The 17,318-nt window shown below is 40.7% G+C and overlaps 1 protein-coding gene across 2 annotated transcripts in view; it reads right to left on the bottom strand.

Moving 5' to 3' along the window:
* The window catches only part of MAP4K3 (mitogen-activated protein kinase kinase kinase kinase 3), a 93,263-nt gene that overhangs the window by 9,822 nt on the left and 66,123 nt on the right, over positions 1 to 17,318 (bottom strand). For both annotated transcript variants that reach the window (XM_084260966.1, XM_084260967.1), the window contains 7 exons: positions 14,406 to 14,490; positions 13,158 to 13,237; positions 10,612 to 10,672; positions 10,409 to 10,526; positions 5,633 to 5,691; positions 3,149 to 3,252; positions 2,221 to 2,392 (listed from right to left, as the gene is read on the bottom strand). In XM_084260966.1, the coding sequence (XP_084117092.1) occupies positions 2,221 to 2,392; positions 3,149 to 3,252; positions 5,633 to 5,691; positions 10,409 to 10,526; positions 10,612 to 10,672; positions 13,158 to 13,237; positions 14,406 to 14,490 (679 nt within the window). The remainder of the gene's footprint in view (positions 1 to 2,220; positions 2,393 to 3,148; positions 3,253 to 5,632; positions 5,692 to 10,408; positions 10,527 to 10,611; positions 10,673 to 13,157; positions 13,238 to 14,405; positions 14,491 to 17,318) is intronic.

Below are 17,318 nucleotides of genomic sequence, written 5' to 3'. Positions count from 1 at the left end.
GCAGTCTCCATCACAGAAAACAAGGGAATTTGACCCACAAGTGATTAGCGGACACGTCAACTCAAGAGAGAACTGTAGCTTTGGTCCATCTGTTTGTTAACATTAAAACTACACAAAAAGCAGCTCTACCTAATCCAGCATTCCTGCCAGCAGTACTGTAGGCATTCTTTCACACAGAAAAGAGAAGCTCATTAAATCTGTTAGAGATGAGAAATTAGAGCATGTTACCTAAAATACAAAACCAGCTTTCAATTAAATAATGAAACCCATGGTCCCGCTGAAGTGAAACCTCCTCAAGGATGATGGCAGAAATGTGCGACTTGAGATGGTCCCTCCATCTCTTTTTTACTGTTTGTCTTGGAACGTATACATTTATGATCTTACCCAGTTTTTCATGCATGATCTTAACCAAAGGTGGATATAGCTGTGATGAAAGCATGCAACAGAAGGACTGGAAGATAGAAATTATGTTCAACCACATCATGCGCTGCAGAAACATGCACTGCGCTGGCTGAAGGTAACAGGAGGAGGGTGGCAAGAGAAGGAAACCCCTGCAGTAAGTCTCTGCCACCTTTTTAAAATTTTTTTAAATTGTCTTTATCAGACATTAAAAAAAGAAAAGTCAAATATCAAACAATCAAAACTACTATTTGATGGAAGCTCTTTGCGACCATCTAGTACACGCTCTCCTCATTTAAAAAACACCGAAAAAATCTGTTTCTTTGCACTATCGCTCCCCTACCAGCAGGGGACAGGAACAAACCAGTACAATGTGAGGGTTTAAACTGGAGTCGAACAGGAGAAAATAACAGACACAACACAGAATGCATAGACGACAGGAAGGCACAATGTGATGTTACATGTTCCATATTAAAAAGGAACTGGGAAGGGATTACTACTCTTCTATTTACACACTGATGCAGACGAAACTGAAAGAAGGACGACAACAGAATCACAAGGTTGGGAAAGACCTTTAAGACCATCGAAGCCCAACAATTCCTGTCCTATGCTAAACCATATCCCTAAGTACCTGATCTAACTTTTATTTAAACACATCCAGGGAAGGCGACTCAACCCCCTCCCTGGGCAGCCTGTCTCAGGCCCTGACAACTCTTTCAGTGAAAATTTTTTTTTCCTAACATCTAATTACAATGTGCCCTGGCACAGCTTCGTGCCATTTCCCTTTGCCTTATCTATCTCAACATTGTCCCATCTCAACAACAAGACATTATGGGTCAAAATTTATCTTTAACATGCTACTTTTATGGATTCTACTGAAGTCATGCAGTTACAGGCAGAGATGTAGGAGTTTGAAAATAAAATGCACTAACTTTGAAGTAGTTAAGCGCATCAATTTGCCATCCACTGATCACTTCAGTTTTTGTGACTATGCTTTAACTATGCCAATCTTTTCAGCAGCAAGAAAGTCAGCAGATGTCATCTTAATGGAAACAGTCTTTCTCAGTTAATTCCACAGCATGCAATCAGCTGGACTTTCTCACACATGTATGCAGCCAGCATGGGGCTATGTATAAATTCATCACTGGTACTAGCAAAGCTATTTACTGCTTCTAAACCTGCAAGCTAAGATGGAAGTCAGCTCACTACTGTGTCTAGGTTTAGAGGGTAACCTTGCAACTATAGGGAAGTCATCCTTAACACACTTCCTTATTCTACTGGTGCTTAGATGGAAGCCTCCTCACTCATAGCACCCAAACCAGTGATGTACTTGGTTTCAGGCTACTAGTGGTCCTAATCCTTGTCACACTCCATAAATACCAGAAGAATAGAAATATGCTATCACCAGTTGGCTGATAACACCGTTTCTAATCATACTGACTTACTGCACAAGAGCCAAACCACAGCTTCAGTGATACTGAAATAAATTGCTCACACTGGGATTCTATTAAAATCTAGTAAATAAACAGAAGTCCTGGTCCCAGGGTAGAGTTCAGAACACCACAATGGGTAACAGTCAAGTAGTCTGATTCAAGGAAATAAAAAACCCCACAACTTTGCCTTCTGCTATACTCAAAATCTCAAGAAATCCAATCAGTTCAACAAATAGACGTGTCAAAAAAAGTGCATGTGCAGCAGGTACAACCAGATACCCCTTTTAACAGAGAATGATTTAGCCACTATCTTACTCAGAAGGAACTATCTTTCTTCAGCTATAAGAGTGAGGAACATTTCTGAATGCAATTCCAACAGCACACAAACCTGTTTCTGTAAACCATGAAGAGGTAGAATTTGGGTTGACAGTCTCAAACTTCACCACCTCGTTGAAGTCTCTTCCTCTACTGACGCCAACACAAACTAAAGGGAATTCCTGCTCAGGAACTACCAGCATTTCAAACAATCTCAGCGGACAAGGTACAGGAAAATCTATGTGCTAGGTTAAGAAATAAATAAATAGATATTAGAAGGGAAACAAGTTTAGTCTGAGCTGCTATTAGCTGTTTAAGCTGTATGGTAAATTTTGTGCTGTACACTTTGTAACATAAGTTTACTTCTGCAGACAGCAGTAACAGAAGTTTAGAGAGTCTTCATGCCAATTTAATGAAAATAAGACAGGATGTCTTTCACCACATGTGTCTTGTGCAGTTGCCCACAGAGGCCAAGAGTGCTACACCCTTCATTGCTCTCCCTATCTATGGAGTCTCTATGCCTCATTTCCCAGGCTGATCAAGTTCAGCAGCTGGCTCTCTAGAAACACAAGTTCACCTTGGCTCCATCTCTTCAGGTGGTGTCAGACAGGGAGACAAGAATTTCTTGTGACCTCCAGTGCCAGAAAACATAGAACAAGTCGGCACCTTATTTCTGGCATTGGAGTAAGCCCACTTTTACCCCATGTTACCACTCTGACATACCTTGGTCAGTCATTTTTTTTGCTGTGCAACTAAAAGATAATGTTCGTGAAGAGCTTTGTTCTTTAACTGAAGCGCTCCACAAAGCCAAAAACATTCCTATAAATATTTTGTGACTGTTAATGCACACTGCACATTAAAGTTAGTATTTTCAATGTAATGTAACAGAAACCAAGAGAAAAGTCTAATCCATCAAGAAACAGATAATACTTATTCTTAACAAGCCATTACAAGATAAATAGAACTGAATAGAAGACTATTTTACCTTATGGCAATATTACCTTGATTAACATAAATTTTTGCATTGGTTCAACCCATTCTAACAAAACAATGCTAGACTGTAGTGCTCCACAAAGGTACTTGTGGCCGGTGTAGGGATTCCTCACTGCCAAAAAAGGAGAGGTAGAGTACATTAGTCTACTAAGCAAATACAAATGATAAAAAATTTCCAACTAAATAACATACACTTTTGAAAAATATCCACCACTCTAACCTTTTATATACGCAACCTGCTGAAAAGTCAACATCCACACTATGAAAGTGGTGATAGAGAGAATGCTGGAACAGGGGGTCCCCATCTACTGGGAATGAATGGCTAGTAGCTGGTGCCAAATAAGTCATAATAGACATGACCCTTAAGAGCACTATGGTATATTTTACCTCTCTGACTCAAAATGAAGTCTACTATATTTTTCTTTTTAGATTGGTTGTAAGATTTACTATTTTAGATAGTCTTAAAAAATATAGTTAACTCCATACATATTTGGACCCTGGTTTGCCTAAGCTATCTCCAAATCACCACAAGATGCTGTTATAGAACGTCTTTTTCTGTGAACACACAGTTACCCAGCAGGCACTGAACAATCACTGCCACTTGAGAACCACTCAGCTGCCTTCCAAGCATCATCATCACAGTGAATGTGAAATCCAGGAGCTCTGTATTTCTGGTGAACACTTCTAGATCAAGAGGAAATTTGGAGGGTTTGAAAGTGACATCTTTCATCTCCATTCAATTTCTTTTCTTCCACTGTTTGTCAGAACTCAATTAAAAATTGGAAGAGAACAATGAAATTGCAAACTTTGGCACTGTAAAACCTTTAATTCTACAGCACTGACAAAATTTCACTCCTTAAGCACTGCCCACCTATCTATCAGGATGAACAAGTGTTATTTTGCACTTTATACAACCATATATGAAGACTAGATTTTAAAGTGCAGTACTGTGACTGTGGGGCAAATTGCAATTAATAACACAGTTCAAGTAAGAAGCATCTCCAATCCAGCACCATCTATATAAATGAAATATACTCAATGCTACCTTACTGCCACGGAAATCCACTAGCAAACCCTCGGCACCTTTAAACATCAAAGCCTAAGTTTCATTAATCCAAGTTCTCACTCAACATCACAGTCAGACTGCAAGCTGCAGCAAATAATGTTTGGCATGACCCTTAGTAAGGCTGAACTAAGCAGCAGAAACCACAAAATGTGCAACTACCAACACCTCCACTGCTGCTTCCCACCAGCAGGACTGGAGGCTCCAGGTTCACACAGTAAGTAGGGCAGAGGAGGGGAATAGATCACTTCTCCCCTAGGAGCTGCCTTTTGCAGCTGCCCTTGTTGCCATCACAAATTATCACTTACACCTATCACACAATGAGGACTCCAGGCTTAATTGGCTAAGCTACCTCTGAATGCCAGGACACCAGACTTCCCCTCACAAAGCCAAGTCCCACTGCATTCTTGTTAAATTCTATGACTGTTAGTGCAGAAACTGTAAGATTATACAGGAGCACACCACCAGCTTTCTCATTTCATAAAAGGAGACCTGTAAACATACAGACTGCCAGAAAGCCAGCATTCATACCCACTCTGATCCCTGCCTCTCCACCCCTTTGGGTGTTCCCCTGCCATTAACATTCACAGCTTTATTCGGTGCCTCAATCAGGGCACGGCCTGGACATATGCAGAACGTATGGTTAATACCCTACCACACCCTAGACCATCTGTATCCCAGGCAGAGTCAAGTTTTACCACAGAAGTGGCAAAAAATGGCAGTTGTTTTAGCAATAGTGGGGAGATTATTGTCAAAACGAACGGCTGACGCTCATTAACCACCGAGTCTCTGAAAATGTCCTCCATAATACAACTGTTCACCCCAAACACTGGATTATGAAACACCAGATGAAACATTTCCAGGGACAAGAGCTTGATCCCAAGAGATTATTCAGTTACCTTCGCCAGTTCTGTTGGGTTACTGTGGGGTTTTTTTAGATTTATCTGCTCTCATCCTCCTTTTAAAGCATGTCTTAACAGCATACAGCTTTGATACTCGAGTAGCTGACACTGAACACACTATCAAGGCTTCAGAGACAACACCGTCTTCAAAGAATTAAAAATACTCCTTGCTTTTTATCTCCAATATTGATAAATGGAACTTGTGCTAGGAAGTCAGGCTACTTAAGCCTGATGGTCACTCGATCCACAGAGACTAGTTTCTTCCTGAGGGCTGGTTTAAATTTGACATAAATTTGGATTCTTTAACTTTCTTAGAGAATTGTCATTAAACATAACAAGCAAAATGGGAAAATTTGCACTACTTAAGTGTAAGGACTGGCTTGAACAATCTCACTGTCTGCAAATGCATAGTTTTGTAACAACGACAGAAGTCTCTCTCCCTTTACCTCCTAAACCTCACTCAGTAATCTCAATATTGCGACCGTTTGTACTGCTACTTGGCATTTAATCTGCAGATCTTTACTTACCAACACAACACTTCTGACACCATTTAGTGTCAGGAATTTTTGTAGACACTGCAAACTTCCTACAAGATATAAATATAGAATTATCAATCAACTAAAATTCATTCGAATCTGCCTTTTAGAGAGTTCTTGGTGGGAAAATGGTAATTATAGCCCCTAGCCCCCAAAAAATCGAAGTGTTTTTATTTGTATAGTTGTTCTTTAAAATATATGCCTAGAACATACATGGTGATCCTTCTGGTAGCACTGAGATGATGCTCAGTTATGCAGCATTATAAATGCAGTTAAAAGTTAAGAATGGAGAGGAATAGGTACCTCAATACCTTCAAGCGTCATTTAACACTATCTCTTGCTATTTAATTTTATGTATTTATACACATGCCTGGATAGTCTGTTGCTACTCCCATCGTTATTCTGATTTCTAATGCTGTAACTTACTGCATCTTGTGCTGTACCTACACCTACACCTACACCTACCCACATGTCTTTTAAATACCTCCCGGGATCATGACTCAATCACTTCCCTGGGCAGCCTGTTCCAATGATCGATAACCCTTTTGGTGAAGACTTTTTTCCTGATATTCAACCTAAACTTCCCCAGTACAATTTGAGGCCATTTCCTCTTGTCCTATCACTTGTTACCTGGGAAGACAGACCAACACCCACCTCGCTACAACCTCCTTTCAGGTAGTTGTAGAGAAAAAATTCCTTGTGTCAGAACAGTGCAACCAGCAGGACCAGGGCAGTGATCATCCCCCCAGTAAGTCAGCACTGGTGAGGCTGCACCTCAAGTAATGTGTTCAGTTTTGGGCCCTTCACTATAAAGAGAACATTGAGGTGCTGGAGACTGTCCAAAGAAGTGAGGCTGGTGAAGTGTCTAGAGTACAAGTCTTATGAAGAGACACTAAGGGAACTGAGGAAAACAAGGCTGAGGGGAGATCTCAGCATGCTAGAAGACTTCACTTTGTAATCTGATAGAAAAAAAATGCTCTTCTACATACTTCAATTTTACTTCTGCCTGACTAAATGTTACTACTCTGATGCCTTACAGAAAAGAATAAAACAGAAAAAAAGGATTATCTAAATGAACATCTCCTGCCTTTGAATGACTGGCTTGGTGCTCACACATTCAGGCAGAGCTGCATTTTTCATGGGAAGTGACATGACAGGACAAGAAATTTTCTGAGTCCTCTGCAACTTAAGTGAGTTGTCATTCCAGGTTGAATATAGTCTGAAGGTTTTCCTCATATGATCCTTATGGTAATTATGGTTATTAGTCCACTGCTGAGGCAGTCCTCAAGCCAAAGTCACACAGCCAAAGTTAGTTTGGAAGAGAACAGAGTAGAACAGTGGTGCAAGTACACAGAAGACAAAGATTCAAAGCACTAATTATCTCTTAGGTAATTAGAATTTAGCCTCTAGGAAGAACATAATTTTCACAGAAGTGTTGCACCATTATGTTTGCAGATGACTGAACATGAAGCCTTTCCCAAATCCAAGAATTGAACATTAATAGGATGTTAATAGAACCAAAGGTAGCACAGAACCAGTGATTCAATATGCACTTTCAAAATCAAAGGTTTCTTTACAAACTAGATTAGTGTTACCACCTCCTCTTCTTGGATTTTAAATGGGCTTCTAAGGCTTGTCTGGCAGCCACCACTGTGCTCAGACTGGGATTCTGTATGCACTGGTTAGTACATAAAGTTGGAGAAGCTGCATGCACAGTGGGCTGTAGGCATCTGCAGACAAAAGTACGTTCTATATTGGCAAAAAATGACTAGCCAATTATGAATATTAAATCTATACTCCAGTTGTACTCTTCTCTGCGTTCAACATAACCCATGAGTCCATTCCCTCTGCAGTACGAGACTACACATCCCCATTTCATTTATTCTCTTACTATAATGTTGTGGATGTGTACTACAGGCCCCCAATCAGGAGTGAGTTGATAACGCAATCTACAAGCAGCTAGAAGTAACCTCGAGATCCCAGGCGCTGGTCCTTATGGGGCACTTCAATTACCCAGATATTTGTTGGGCAAGCAACAGGGCCAGTCATATGCAGTCCAGACAATTTCTGCAATGTGTAGAAGACAATTTCCTACTACAGATGGTGCAGGAACCTACAAGGGTCGGGCAGGTACTGGACCTTGTTTTAACCAACAAGGATGGGCTTGCTAGGGAAGTGAAGGTTGGGGGCAGCTTGGGACAAAGTGACCGTGAAATGGTAGAGTTCAAGATCCTGAGTGGAAAAAGCAATTCAAAAAGTAGGATGAGCTAACACCGATCTCTTCCGTCACCTAACAGGAGCTATCCCGTGGGCTACGCTGATAGAAGGTAAGCGAGCCTGTGAGAGCTGGCTAGCATTTAAACAGTGCTTTTTGCAAGCCCAGGACTGGTGCATCCCTTTGAGCAAGAAATCCAGAAAGAGTGGCAGAAGACCTGTGTGGATGAGCAGGGACCTCATGGGTAAACTCAAAGGGAAGCAGAAGGTCTACGAATTGTGGAAAAAGGGTCTGAGCACCTGGGAAGAATATAGGGGTGTTGTCAGGACCTGTAGGGACGTGACTAGGAAGCCTAAAGCCTGCGTGGAAATGAAACTGGCAAGGGACACAGAGGATAATAAAAAGGGGTTTTTTAGATATGTGAATAGTAAGAGGATGACCAGGGATAATGGGGGTTCCCTGCTGAACGAGGAGGGTGTGCTGGTGACAGGGGATGCTGAGAAGGTGGAGATACTGAATGCCTTCTTTGCTTTGGGGTTCACTTCAAAGGCCCCCTGGGACCATCAGACACTGGATGAAAGGAGTGTTTGGGAAATGAAGAGCTTCCCTCTGGTTGAGGTGGAGGTGGTGCAGGAGCGTCTCAAAGGGACAGAAATCCATGGGCCCAGATGGGATGCATCCACACGTGCTGAGGGAGCTGGCAGATGTGATTGCGGAGCCACTCTCTATCATCTTTGACAGGTCTTGGAGAACAAGAGAAGTGTCTGAGGATTGGAGGATAGCCAGTGTCAGTCTGGTCTTCAAAAAGGGCAAGAAGGAGGATCCGAGCAACTATAGGCCAGTCAGTCTCACTTCTGTCCCTGGAAAGGTGATGGGACAGCTTGTTCTGGATGCCATCTCCAAGCAATTGGAAGAGAAGAAGGTCATGAGGAGTAGTCAGCATGGATTCAGCAAAGGTAGATTTTGCTCGACCAATCTCATAGCCTTCTGTGATCTCATCACCGGCTGGGTGGATGGAGGGAGAGCAGTGGATGTCATCTACCTTGACTTCAGAAAGGCTTTCAGTACTGTCTCCTATGACATCCTGATAGCAAAGCTGAGAGAGTACGGGATAGATGAGTGGACAGTGAGGTGGGCTGAGAACCGGCTGTCGGACCGAGCTCAGAGGGTCATGATCAGTGGAGCAGTCTGACTGGAGAACTGTAACTAGCGGTGTCCCCCAGGGCTCAGTGTTGGGTCCAGTCCTGTTGAATATTTTCACTGACGACCTTGGTGAGGGAATAGCATCCACCCTCAGCAAGTACACTGATGATACAGAGCTGAGAGGAGTGGCTGACACGCAGGAACACTGTGCTGCCATTCAGCAAGACCTCAACAAGCTGGAGAGCTGTGCATTAAGAAACCAAATGAGGTGCAACAAAAGCAAGTGTAGAGTTTTGCACCTGGGAAGAAATAACCACTTGAATCAGTACAGGCTGGGGAATGACCTGCTGGAGAGGAGCTCTGCGGAGAAGGACCTGGGCATCCTGGTAGATGACAGGTTGGCCATGAGCCAGCAGTGTGCCCTGGTGGCTAAGAGAGCCAATGGGATCCTGGGGTGCATCAAGAGGAGTGTGGCCAGCAGGTCAAAGGAGGTGATCCTCCCCCTCCACTCTGCCCTGATCAGGTCCCACTTGGAGTATTGTGTCCAGTTCTGGGCTCATTGGTATAAAAAAGACAGGGATCTCCTGGAAAGAGTCCAGAGGAGGGCTACGAAAATGATTAAGGGCCTGGAGCATCTCCCCTATGAGGAGAGGCTGAGTGAGCTGGGACTGGTCAGCCTAGAGAAAAAAAGACTAAGGCGGGACCTTATTAATGTTTATAAATATCTTAAGCATGGGATGCAGGGGGAAATGGCCAGCCCCTTTTCAGTAGTCTGTGGAGACAGGACAAGGGGCAATGGCTGCAAGTTGGAGCATAGGAAGTTCCACACCAACACGCGGAAGAACTTTTACACAGTGAGGGTGACAGACACTGGGACAGGCTGCCCAGGGGGGTTGTGGAGTCTCCATCTCTGGAGATATTCAAGACTCGTCCTGACTCCTATCTGTGCAATATGAGCTAGGGAGCTGCTTTGGCAGGGGGGTTGGACCCAATGATCTCTTGAGGTCCCTTCCAGCCCCTACGATTCTGTGATTATGGAAAGATAACACCCAGAATACCTAAAGAAAGATCACCGTATCTACCTGCCTGAAATATCATAGATGCAATACTAGATTTTGTTCAGCATCAAGTACAACCAGGACTTACCCAGACTATACCAGAAAAGAATTATACCTAGCATCAAGAGGCTTCATAACAAGAAGGTAAGATGTACCAAAACTCATTCCTCTTTAGAGTATATTCACATCTTGAATCATCTAAGCTTAGGGGTCTACTCTCTGATTAAAACCCCTGAAAGTTATTCATGGCAATCTGTGAACAGAGCCCCACATTATTTGGTATCCCCAGAGTTTCACAAGCGTATCCTGAACTCCCAGAATTAAGACACTTAATTGATGACATATATTTACCTGGGAAGTATTCGATCAGGGAGTTTATGTGCTGGAATAGCAACGGGTAACTTTTGCATTTGCCTTGCATAATCAAAGAGTCCTGGTATATTATGAGAATAAAGCTGAGAGGCTTTACCTAGAAGTTAGAAAACAAAACGACACTTCAAACATGAAACCAAGTATTTACCCCACTGCCACTCAAAGACAGCACAGGAACTTACCAGATATTGATAACAAGCAATTGTTCATGACATATAACCATGTACACCTTCGAGGAAATAGCTGATAAAGGGAAGGAAAAACAAAGAAAGAAAATAATTGAATTTGATATACACAAAATGTGAGCACATTAAGTTGATCAATTAATATTTGCATAGATGACAGGACAAAACTAATATTGACCTGCTCTTTGTAGCAGAAATTTGCTCAAGCCACTAAATATTTACCTGGATGCCAGAGTTAATCGAGAATAAATCTTAGGCACACACTCTATTTAGCATACACATTAACTTTTAGACAATTAGCACATTGTATATTCATGTCTTAAAGTAAAATATAATTAGCCCACAAGATGTCATTAAAGATCAATCTATCCTTTTTCAAAAATTTTAAGGGAGAAAAGCTTAGCAACACAAACTTCAGTAAACAAAAGCATGGTCAACAAACCATAGCAACTCTGAAGTCTATGACAGTCTGAATCTATTAAAGTGATTAAAACTAGCACTTGGAGGGACTCTCTACCTACATATGATTACACATTTCACTTAAGTGATCAAGGAATGCAACAAATGGCCTAGGCAGAATTGTTGTCTGTTAAATCCCACAACTGCTATTAAAAAACGGGTCTGAAACCAACAAAACAAGCTTTTAAAAAAAGATTAAAAGAAGATGGTACTTTTTTCTCCGCTCACTTAACTTCTGCAGCTTGCTGTCACAAGAGCTCACAGAGGTGGAAAGTATCAATAGTGTAAACAAGGGATTAGACAGACTTATGTGCAACAAGTCCATAAATGGACACAAAGAGCAAATAGGCAGGGATCCTGCAACACCCCCGAACCAATGACTGCAACGGAGTCTGAGAATGGACAGCAGACAGCGATGAAGCTCATGGGCATTTCCTACTGCCACTTTAGGAAACAGATTACTGGGCCAGACAGACCACTCAGGAGGACATTTCTTCTGCTCTTAAAAAAGCCAAAACCAAACACCAAAAACCCAGACAATAAAAACCCGTTACTGCTGTTTATTAGAAAAAATTGCAGAGATTTGTAAATTGATTGAAATATTTTTCTGCCAAAGAGCAAGAGATTCATCTTGAAACTGTGGTAACTCCTAGAAACATTGTTGTGTTATTTCTGCTTTGTCCATTAACGTAGCGGTATGTATGAAAAATAACCAAGGATACTACTTTTGCATTTACACTTAATTGTATCAGACCTAGAGAGTAAACAACACAGAACTAGAAAATTCTATTAAAGCCTGACTGCCTGTTGTAACAAATGGTTAACACAAGGGTGCACTTCAATTCCAGAAGTCTTCTTGTAACCTAAACGCATGGTAAGAAAAACCTACAGTAATAACCTGCCAGCCTGACTCTATCCAAACTTCATGTGCAAGCTTGATTGGTCTTCTCTAGCTGCATAAGCATATTGTGACTTAGTAGGTTTGGATCTGAGAATTAGAGAGCAACAATATTTCAAACTTGCAGTTTGATTGACCTGTCACTCATTCTTCCTCTTCCACACAGGACTGGCTGTTTTTACAGGCATCTCTTCTTGTCTCCAAGTGCTTATGAAAACATTTTCCTAAAAGCTCACTAAGCAATGCACTAAAGAACATGGTGCTTTGAGAAAACAAGGATGTATATGAGAGCACGAGTTTCATTAAACCTATTCTCCTTACCAATTAAAAAAAATCCCAACAAAACCAACCAAAACAACACCATACAACAAAAATAATCCTTCAAAAAACCCAACCCCAAATTCTGTCTACCTGGCCTACAAGAATTACTGTATTAGCAATATTTCTCAGGGTAGGTTTTATAACTGCAGCCTAGTAGCAGAAAGATACTTGAGCTACGTTTAAGCTAGCTAACTAAAGCACCACTATGATTACGGATTACATGGAGCTCAGTGCAAGCTAGCTTAGGGCTTCTTCTCAACGCAACAGACATATCTACAACGTCTGGAGCCTGGAAGTTGAACAAACACCAGTGCCTCCAGCTTACAGTGTGAAGGCTGTCCTTGCAAATTCCTCCATCACGATAGCAGATGCATAGCTCCCTAAGTTAGGGAGAAGGCAGGAAAGAAAACAGATCTCTTAGAGATTAACAAAAGAGCTGGAGAAGACACCATACAGAAAAGCCTGCAATTAGCATTTCCCCCTCCCCACTAAGCACTCAAAAAAAAAAGATTATAAGATTCTGCAAAGGCAAGAGTTTTAACTGGGATTCAGGAAGCTGAGTGTGATCAGCACAACTGCTTTTAAGACCAAAAGAATGGAATCTAGTGTATAAAGATCTCCTTTTCTCCCTGTAGCTGAAACAATGTTTGTTATAAATATTCTATCTTTTAACAAAACTTTGAAGAAAACAGTAAAACTTTAATCCAAAAATATCAGGAGAAAGCAGGTTAATTCTCTGTGTAGCTAGTGTCTCTGTAACTGTAGTAAAGACAATGTTTTCAAGTATTATACAACATTAATCTGAGTAGCTAAAAAAAAGGGGACAATTTTTTTTCTTCCCAAAAATATCAAACTAGGACTATACCTGCTCCATTGATGTTTCATGAAGTTCATTGAGATTCAGTGTGTAAATACCTTCTTCTGCACCAAATATCAAGTACTGATCTGGAAACAAGCAAAAACAATCTAGAAATCCTGATTTAAGGAAGGTTTGTTTTAGAGGAGTATTCATCTTTACAAAAAAAACCCCAAAACCAAACATAAAAAAAATACTTACACCAATTATAAGTATTGAAACAAGCCTACCTATAATAGTTAAGGTGCTTGAAAACATGGAAAATTAATCTTGCTAAGGATGCTTACATTTGGGGGGGGGGCTGGTTTTAAGACATTTGGAAAGTTTGGTTGCCTTTTTTTTCCTGTGACTAACAATTGGAATAAAAACCAACAGTGATACAACTATAAGCAAGAGTTCATGTGAATAATCTCCTCGTATATAGATTATCCTACTTAGACATTTCTATATATTTTGTGACACATTCATAGCCTTCTTTTGGAGTACTTCAACAATAGTGTTGACTGTAACATTTTCTTGGTAACTTTGGGGTTGCCTCACTTCTTGAACTTAATTAATACCCTGGATTGCATTTAGACATGTGAACAAGACAGATGTCTTGTATTGAGATGATGTCAACTGCAAAAGACCAACTTTTGTAATTTCTGTTTCTAAAACACCTAAGCATTTTCTTGCTTACTGGCTCAGCAGAATGCCTATCTATACAGCCTAAAATCAAAAGGTGAAATTCAAGGCAATGCGAATACAAGGTTACTGATTATGCCTTTCACCAAGCTATTTAATAAAGCACTAAAATGTATGCAAAAATAAAAAGAAGCGCAGAAACCTGCAGGAGCAGAAATAGCTAGGAAAATATAATTAAAAAAATCAAGTAGGCAATAAAGAAATCAATCTCAGCTAGGACCTCTTGAAGTCAGGGTTTCTTTTTTTTGTTTTATAAATACATTAGGATTGGCATCTTTTGGACTAAAATGTTGAGAAGAGTCTTGAATCAAAGCCAAATCAATGTTTTTTTATCTTTGATATCTAATTTATTCTTTTAAATCAAAGCTGAAAACTACACCACATTTATCTTAACTTTTAAAAAAACCCAGGCAGCACTGAATTTCAGACAGCAGTGGCATAATTAAAGAACTTCTGCTTATATAAACAAAGCTATTTTATACTATGTCTATTTTAAAAGGAATAGCCTTGGTGATCTAAGCACTCTTGAAAGCCAAGCAGAGGACAAAAAGGGTGAAATGTGTAATATTCTACCTCTTGTATCTGGATTTATCCATGATGTTGCACAATGGATTTTTAATGGGCAGCCATTGAAAACCTTTGAAAAGCAAGCACCCATCTGTAGAAGTAAAAACAATTAAAACCATATATATTAAAAATTAAAATGTGACATTTCTAATAGAATCACTTAAGGTAGTAAACAGAAGGTTAAGAGTTGTTTCATTTGCCATATGGAAAACAACCTCATCCACACAACAAGAAGAGATTTGTGGGGTTTCTTTTTAAGTGATTTTTCCTTTGTAAGACCCTTCTGAACAAACACACCAGAATTACCATTTTAGAAACAGCTATTAAATTCACAGTCAGAGCACCTACTTACTACAAAGTTGGAAAACTTGAAAATGGTTCTTGAATTTTGTGACTTCAGAAAGTCTCAGAGAAACTTTAGTCTTGCCATATTCCACACATTTAAATTAAATTCTAGGTCATGCAACAATCAAAACCTTATTAGTCTCAGATTCTCGAATTAACTTATTTTCAATATTGATTGCTTCCCAAAGGGAAACACCTGGTAGAAGATCTCACTCCTTTTTCTGCACAACCCTAATAAACCCAGCTTGCCTGTTAAGTAAGCATCTTGTATAATATAACCAATCCCTCCATCTTCCCCCAACGAAGCACAAGCACTTGTATTTATAAGAATACTTCATAAGGGCTGGCATCCTGAATATAAGCAGGGATCACCTGTAATCAACTGTCTGTAATACAGTTACAACAGAATGCCAATGTTTTGACTTTTTTTTTTTGGTTGGTTTGATTTTGTGGGATTTTTTTTGTGTTGAACTGATGCCAAATAAAGTCTGCAGATGTTGCAGTCACTTCTGAACATAGTTCAGTTTAATAAGAAAAAGAACTTCATAACTGACCCTTTAAAATGAAAAGCAGCAGAAATTAGACCCTTTTGTGCTTCAGACATCTCTTGCTCTCACATCACTATAATGAAGTCCATGAGTTTGTCCATATACATTTATGTGAGGGAAGAATGGAGAAGGGAAGGCTCTGGGGAAACCTTATAACAGCCTTGCAGTACCTAAAGCGGGGCCTATAAGGAAGCTGAGGAAGGACTCTTTATCAGGGACTGTAGTGACATAACACAGGATAATGGGTTTAAACTAAAAGAAGGGAGACTTAGCTTCGATATTAGGAAGAGATTTTTCCCCTGGCACAGGCTGCCCAGAGAAGCTGCCCCTTCCCTGGCAGTGTTCAAGGCTAGGTTGGATGGGGCTTTGGACAACCTGGGCTAGTGGAGGGCATCCCTGCCCATGGCAGAGGGCTTGCAGCTAGATGATCTTTGAGGTTCTTTCCACCCAAACCACTGTGTAATTCTAAGAATAAAATTAATTAAGGTCATCAGCAAAACATGAAAAACCCTACTGCACAAAGGCAAGGGGAAAGACTTCAGCACTGCCAGTACCACTGCAGAAGTACGAGTACTGAGGCAGGGAGCTGACTACTTGCTAGACAAGATGATCATTCTGCAGGTAAGAGCAGATGTGAGAGAAAAGATAACTATATGCGAGGCAAGGATATGAAAATATACTGACAGAGGGTGACTTCAAGGTACTGACAGCTTCAATGTTGCAAATTCCCTTGGCAGCAAGAATTTTGAAGGAGGAACGATTTCAAAAAAACAACACAGGGGTTTTTTTTGGACAGCTCTTGAAACCTCTTCCCAAGCAGCCAGGGCACTGAAAAGCACTCCATAGAAAATACACCAGACGATACTCGAAGTACTGTTAAAGTGTTTCTGCTTCTACTGTCCCCAGCTACAAATTCTTCTTGATGCCTTCCAAGTACTGAAAGACATACTGCACAGTGGAGGAAAGCTGTGCTCACTGCTAAGTTCTAGTTGAGCTCTACAGTGTAAGTTGGGTAGCAAAGGAGGAGGAGATGGAAATCAGAAGAGACAATCCATTTTCCTCTGGCCAATCTCAGCTCCGATCTCCAAGAAGCTTGTAGAGCCAAGATGCTGCTGCAAATGCCTCAGAAGGGTAAGTGGAGCCTGAGGGTATCATCTCTAAATACAAAACATCTCAAGGACACAGCTGAGAATCAGACAAATTATTAAACTGAGTTGCTAGTGGAAACAACAAATTAAAATACAAAGTAAAATTGATGAACAGGAAATAAAAGGTTGAAGCAAGGCTGTTTGATTTGGCTGCTGCCATGAAGGCATTTCAGTCTTGGGAGGATTCCAGCAGACAGGGCATTCCTTCATTGCTAAGATCTGACAGGTCTCCCTGTTCTCACCTAACGCAGCAGGGAAACATTCATAACAACCCAGCCTGGTTAGTGTAAGTTGGACAAAATTTCTAGAGCCGCAGGCAACCATAAAAAGATACCAAACACCCCCACAAAACCAAAACAAGAATCAGAACAATGATATACCAAAGAAAGAGATTAAACTGTTGACAAAGTTTTACAGGCAGTAGCAGGCTATTTGTTAAATAAGACTCCCAGATGATGTTAGGATGCCAAACATGTTCCACAATAGAAGAAAGTAAAATTCCAGTAATCCCAATGACCTGAGGAAAAAAAAAATCCCTTCTACCCAAGTTTTCATTATTTCCAGTTGATGGATTCAATAAGCAGAGAGAAACATGTAAGTGTCAAACCAGTCTTCAACACCTAACAGAATGGTTGTTAAACATTAAAGGTGGAGTGTGGTAAGGGAAGAGGAAGAGGGGAAAATTTCTAACTTGAGGACCAGCAGAACCAGAGGATTACGCACTACAAAGATGTGTGGAAAAGCCTAGAGCAGCCCAATACCCAAAGACTCATTTGATTATCTCCAGGAGTTACCCCATTTTAACCAGTCCCTTTTTAAGGCTTCATTGTATTAGCAACTCACAGTCATTCTCTGATGGCCTGTTCCTGAAGTTTGTG

This window comes from Gallinula chloropus (genome assembly GCF_964237585.1).
Source record: "Gallinula chloropus genome assembly, chromosome: 3".
Lineage (NCBI taxonomy): Eukaryota > Metazoa > Chordata > Aves > Gruiformes > Rallidae > Gallinula > Gallinula chloropus.
This window is presented reverse-complemented; position numbering and strand designations above follow the sequence as displayed.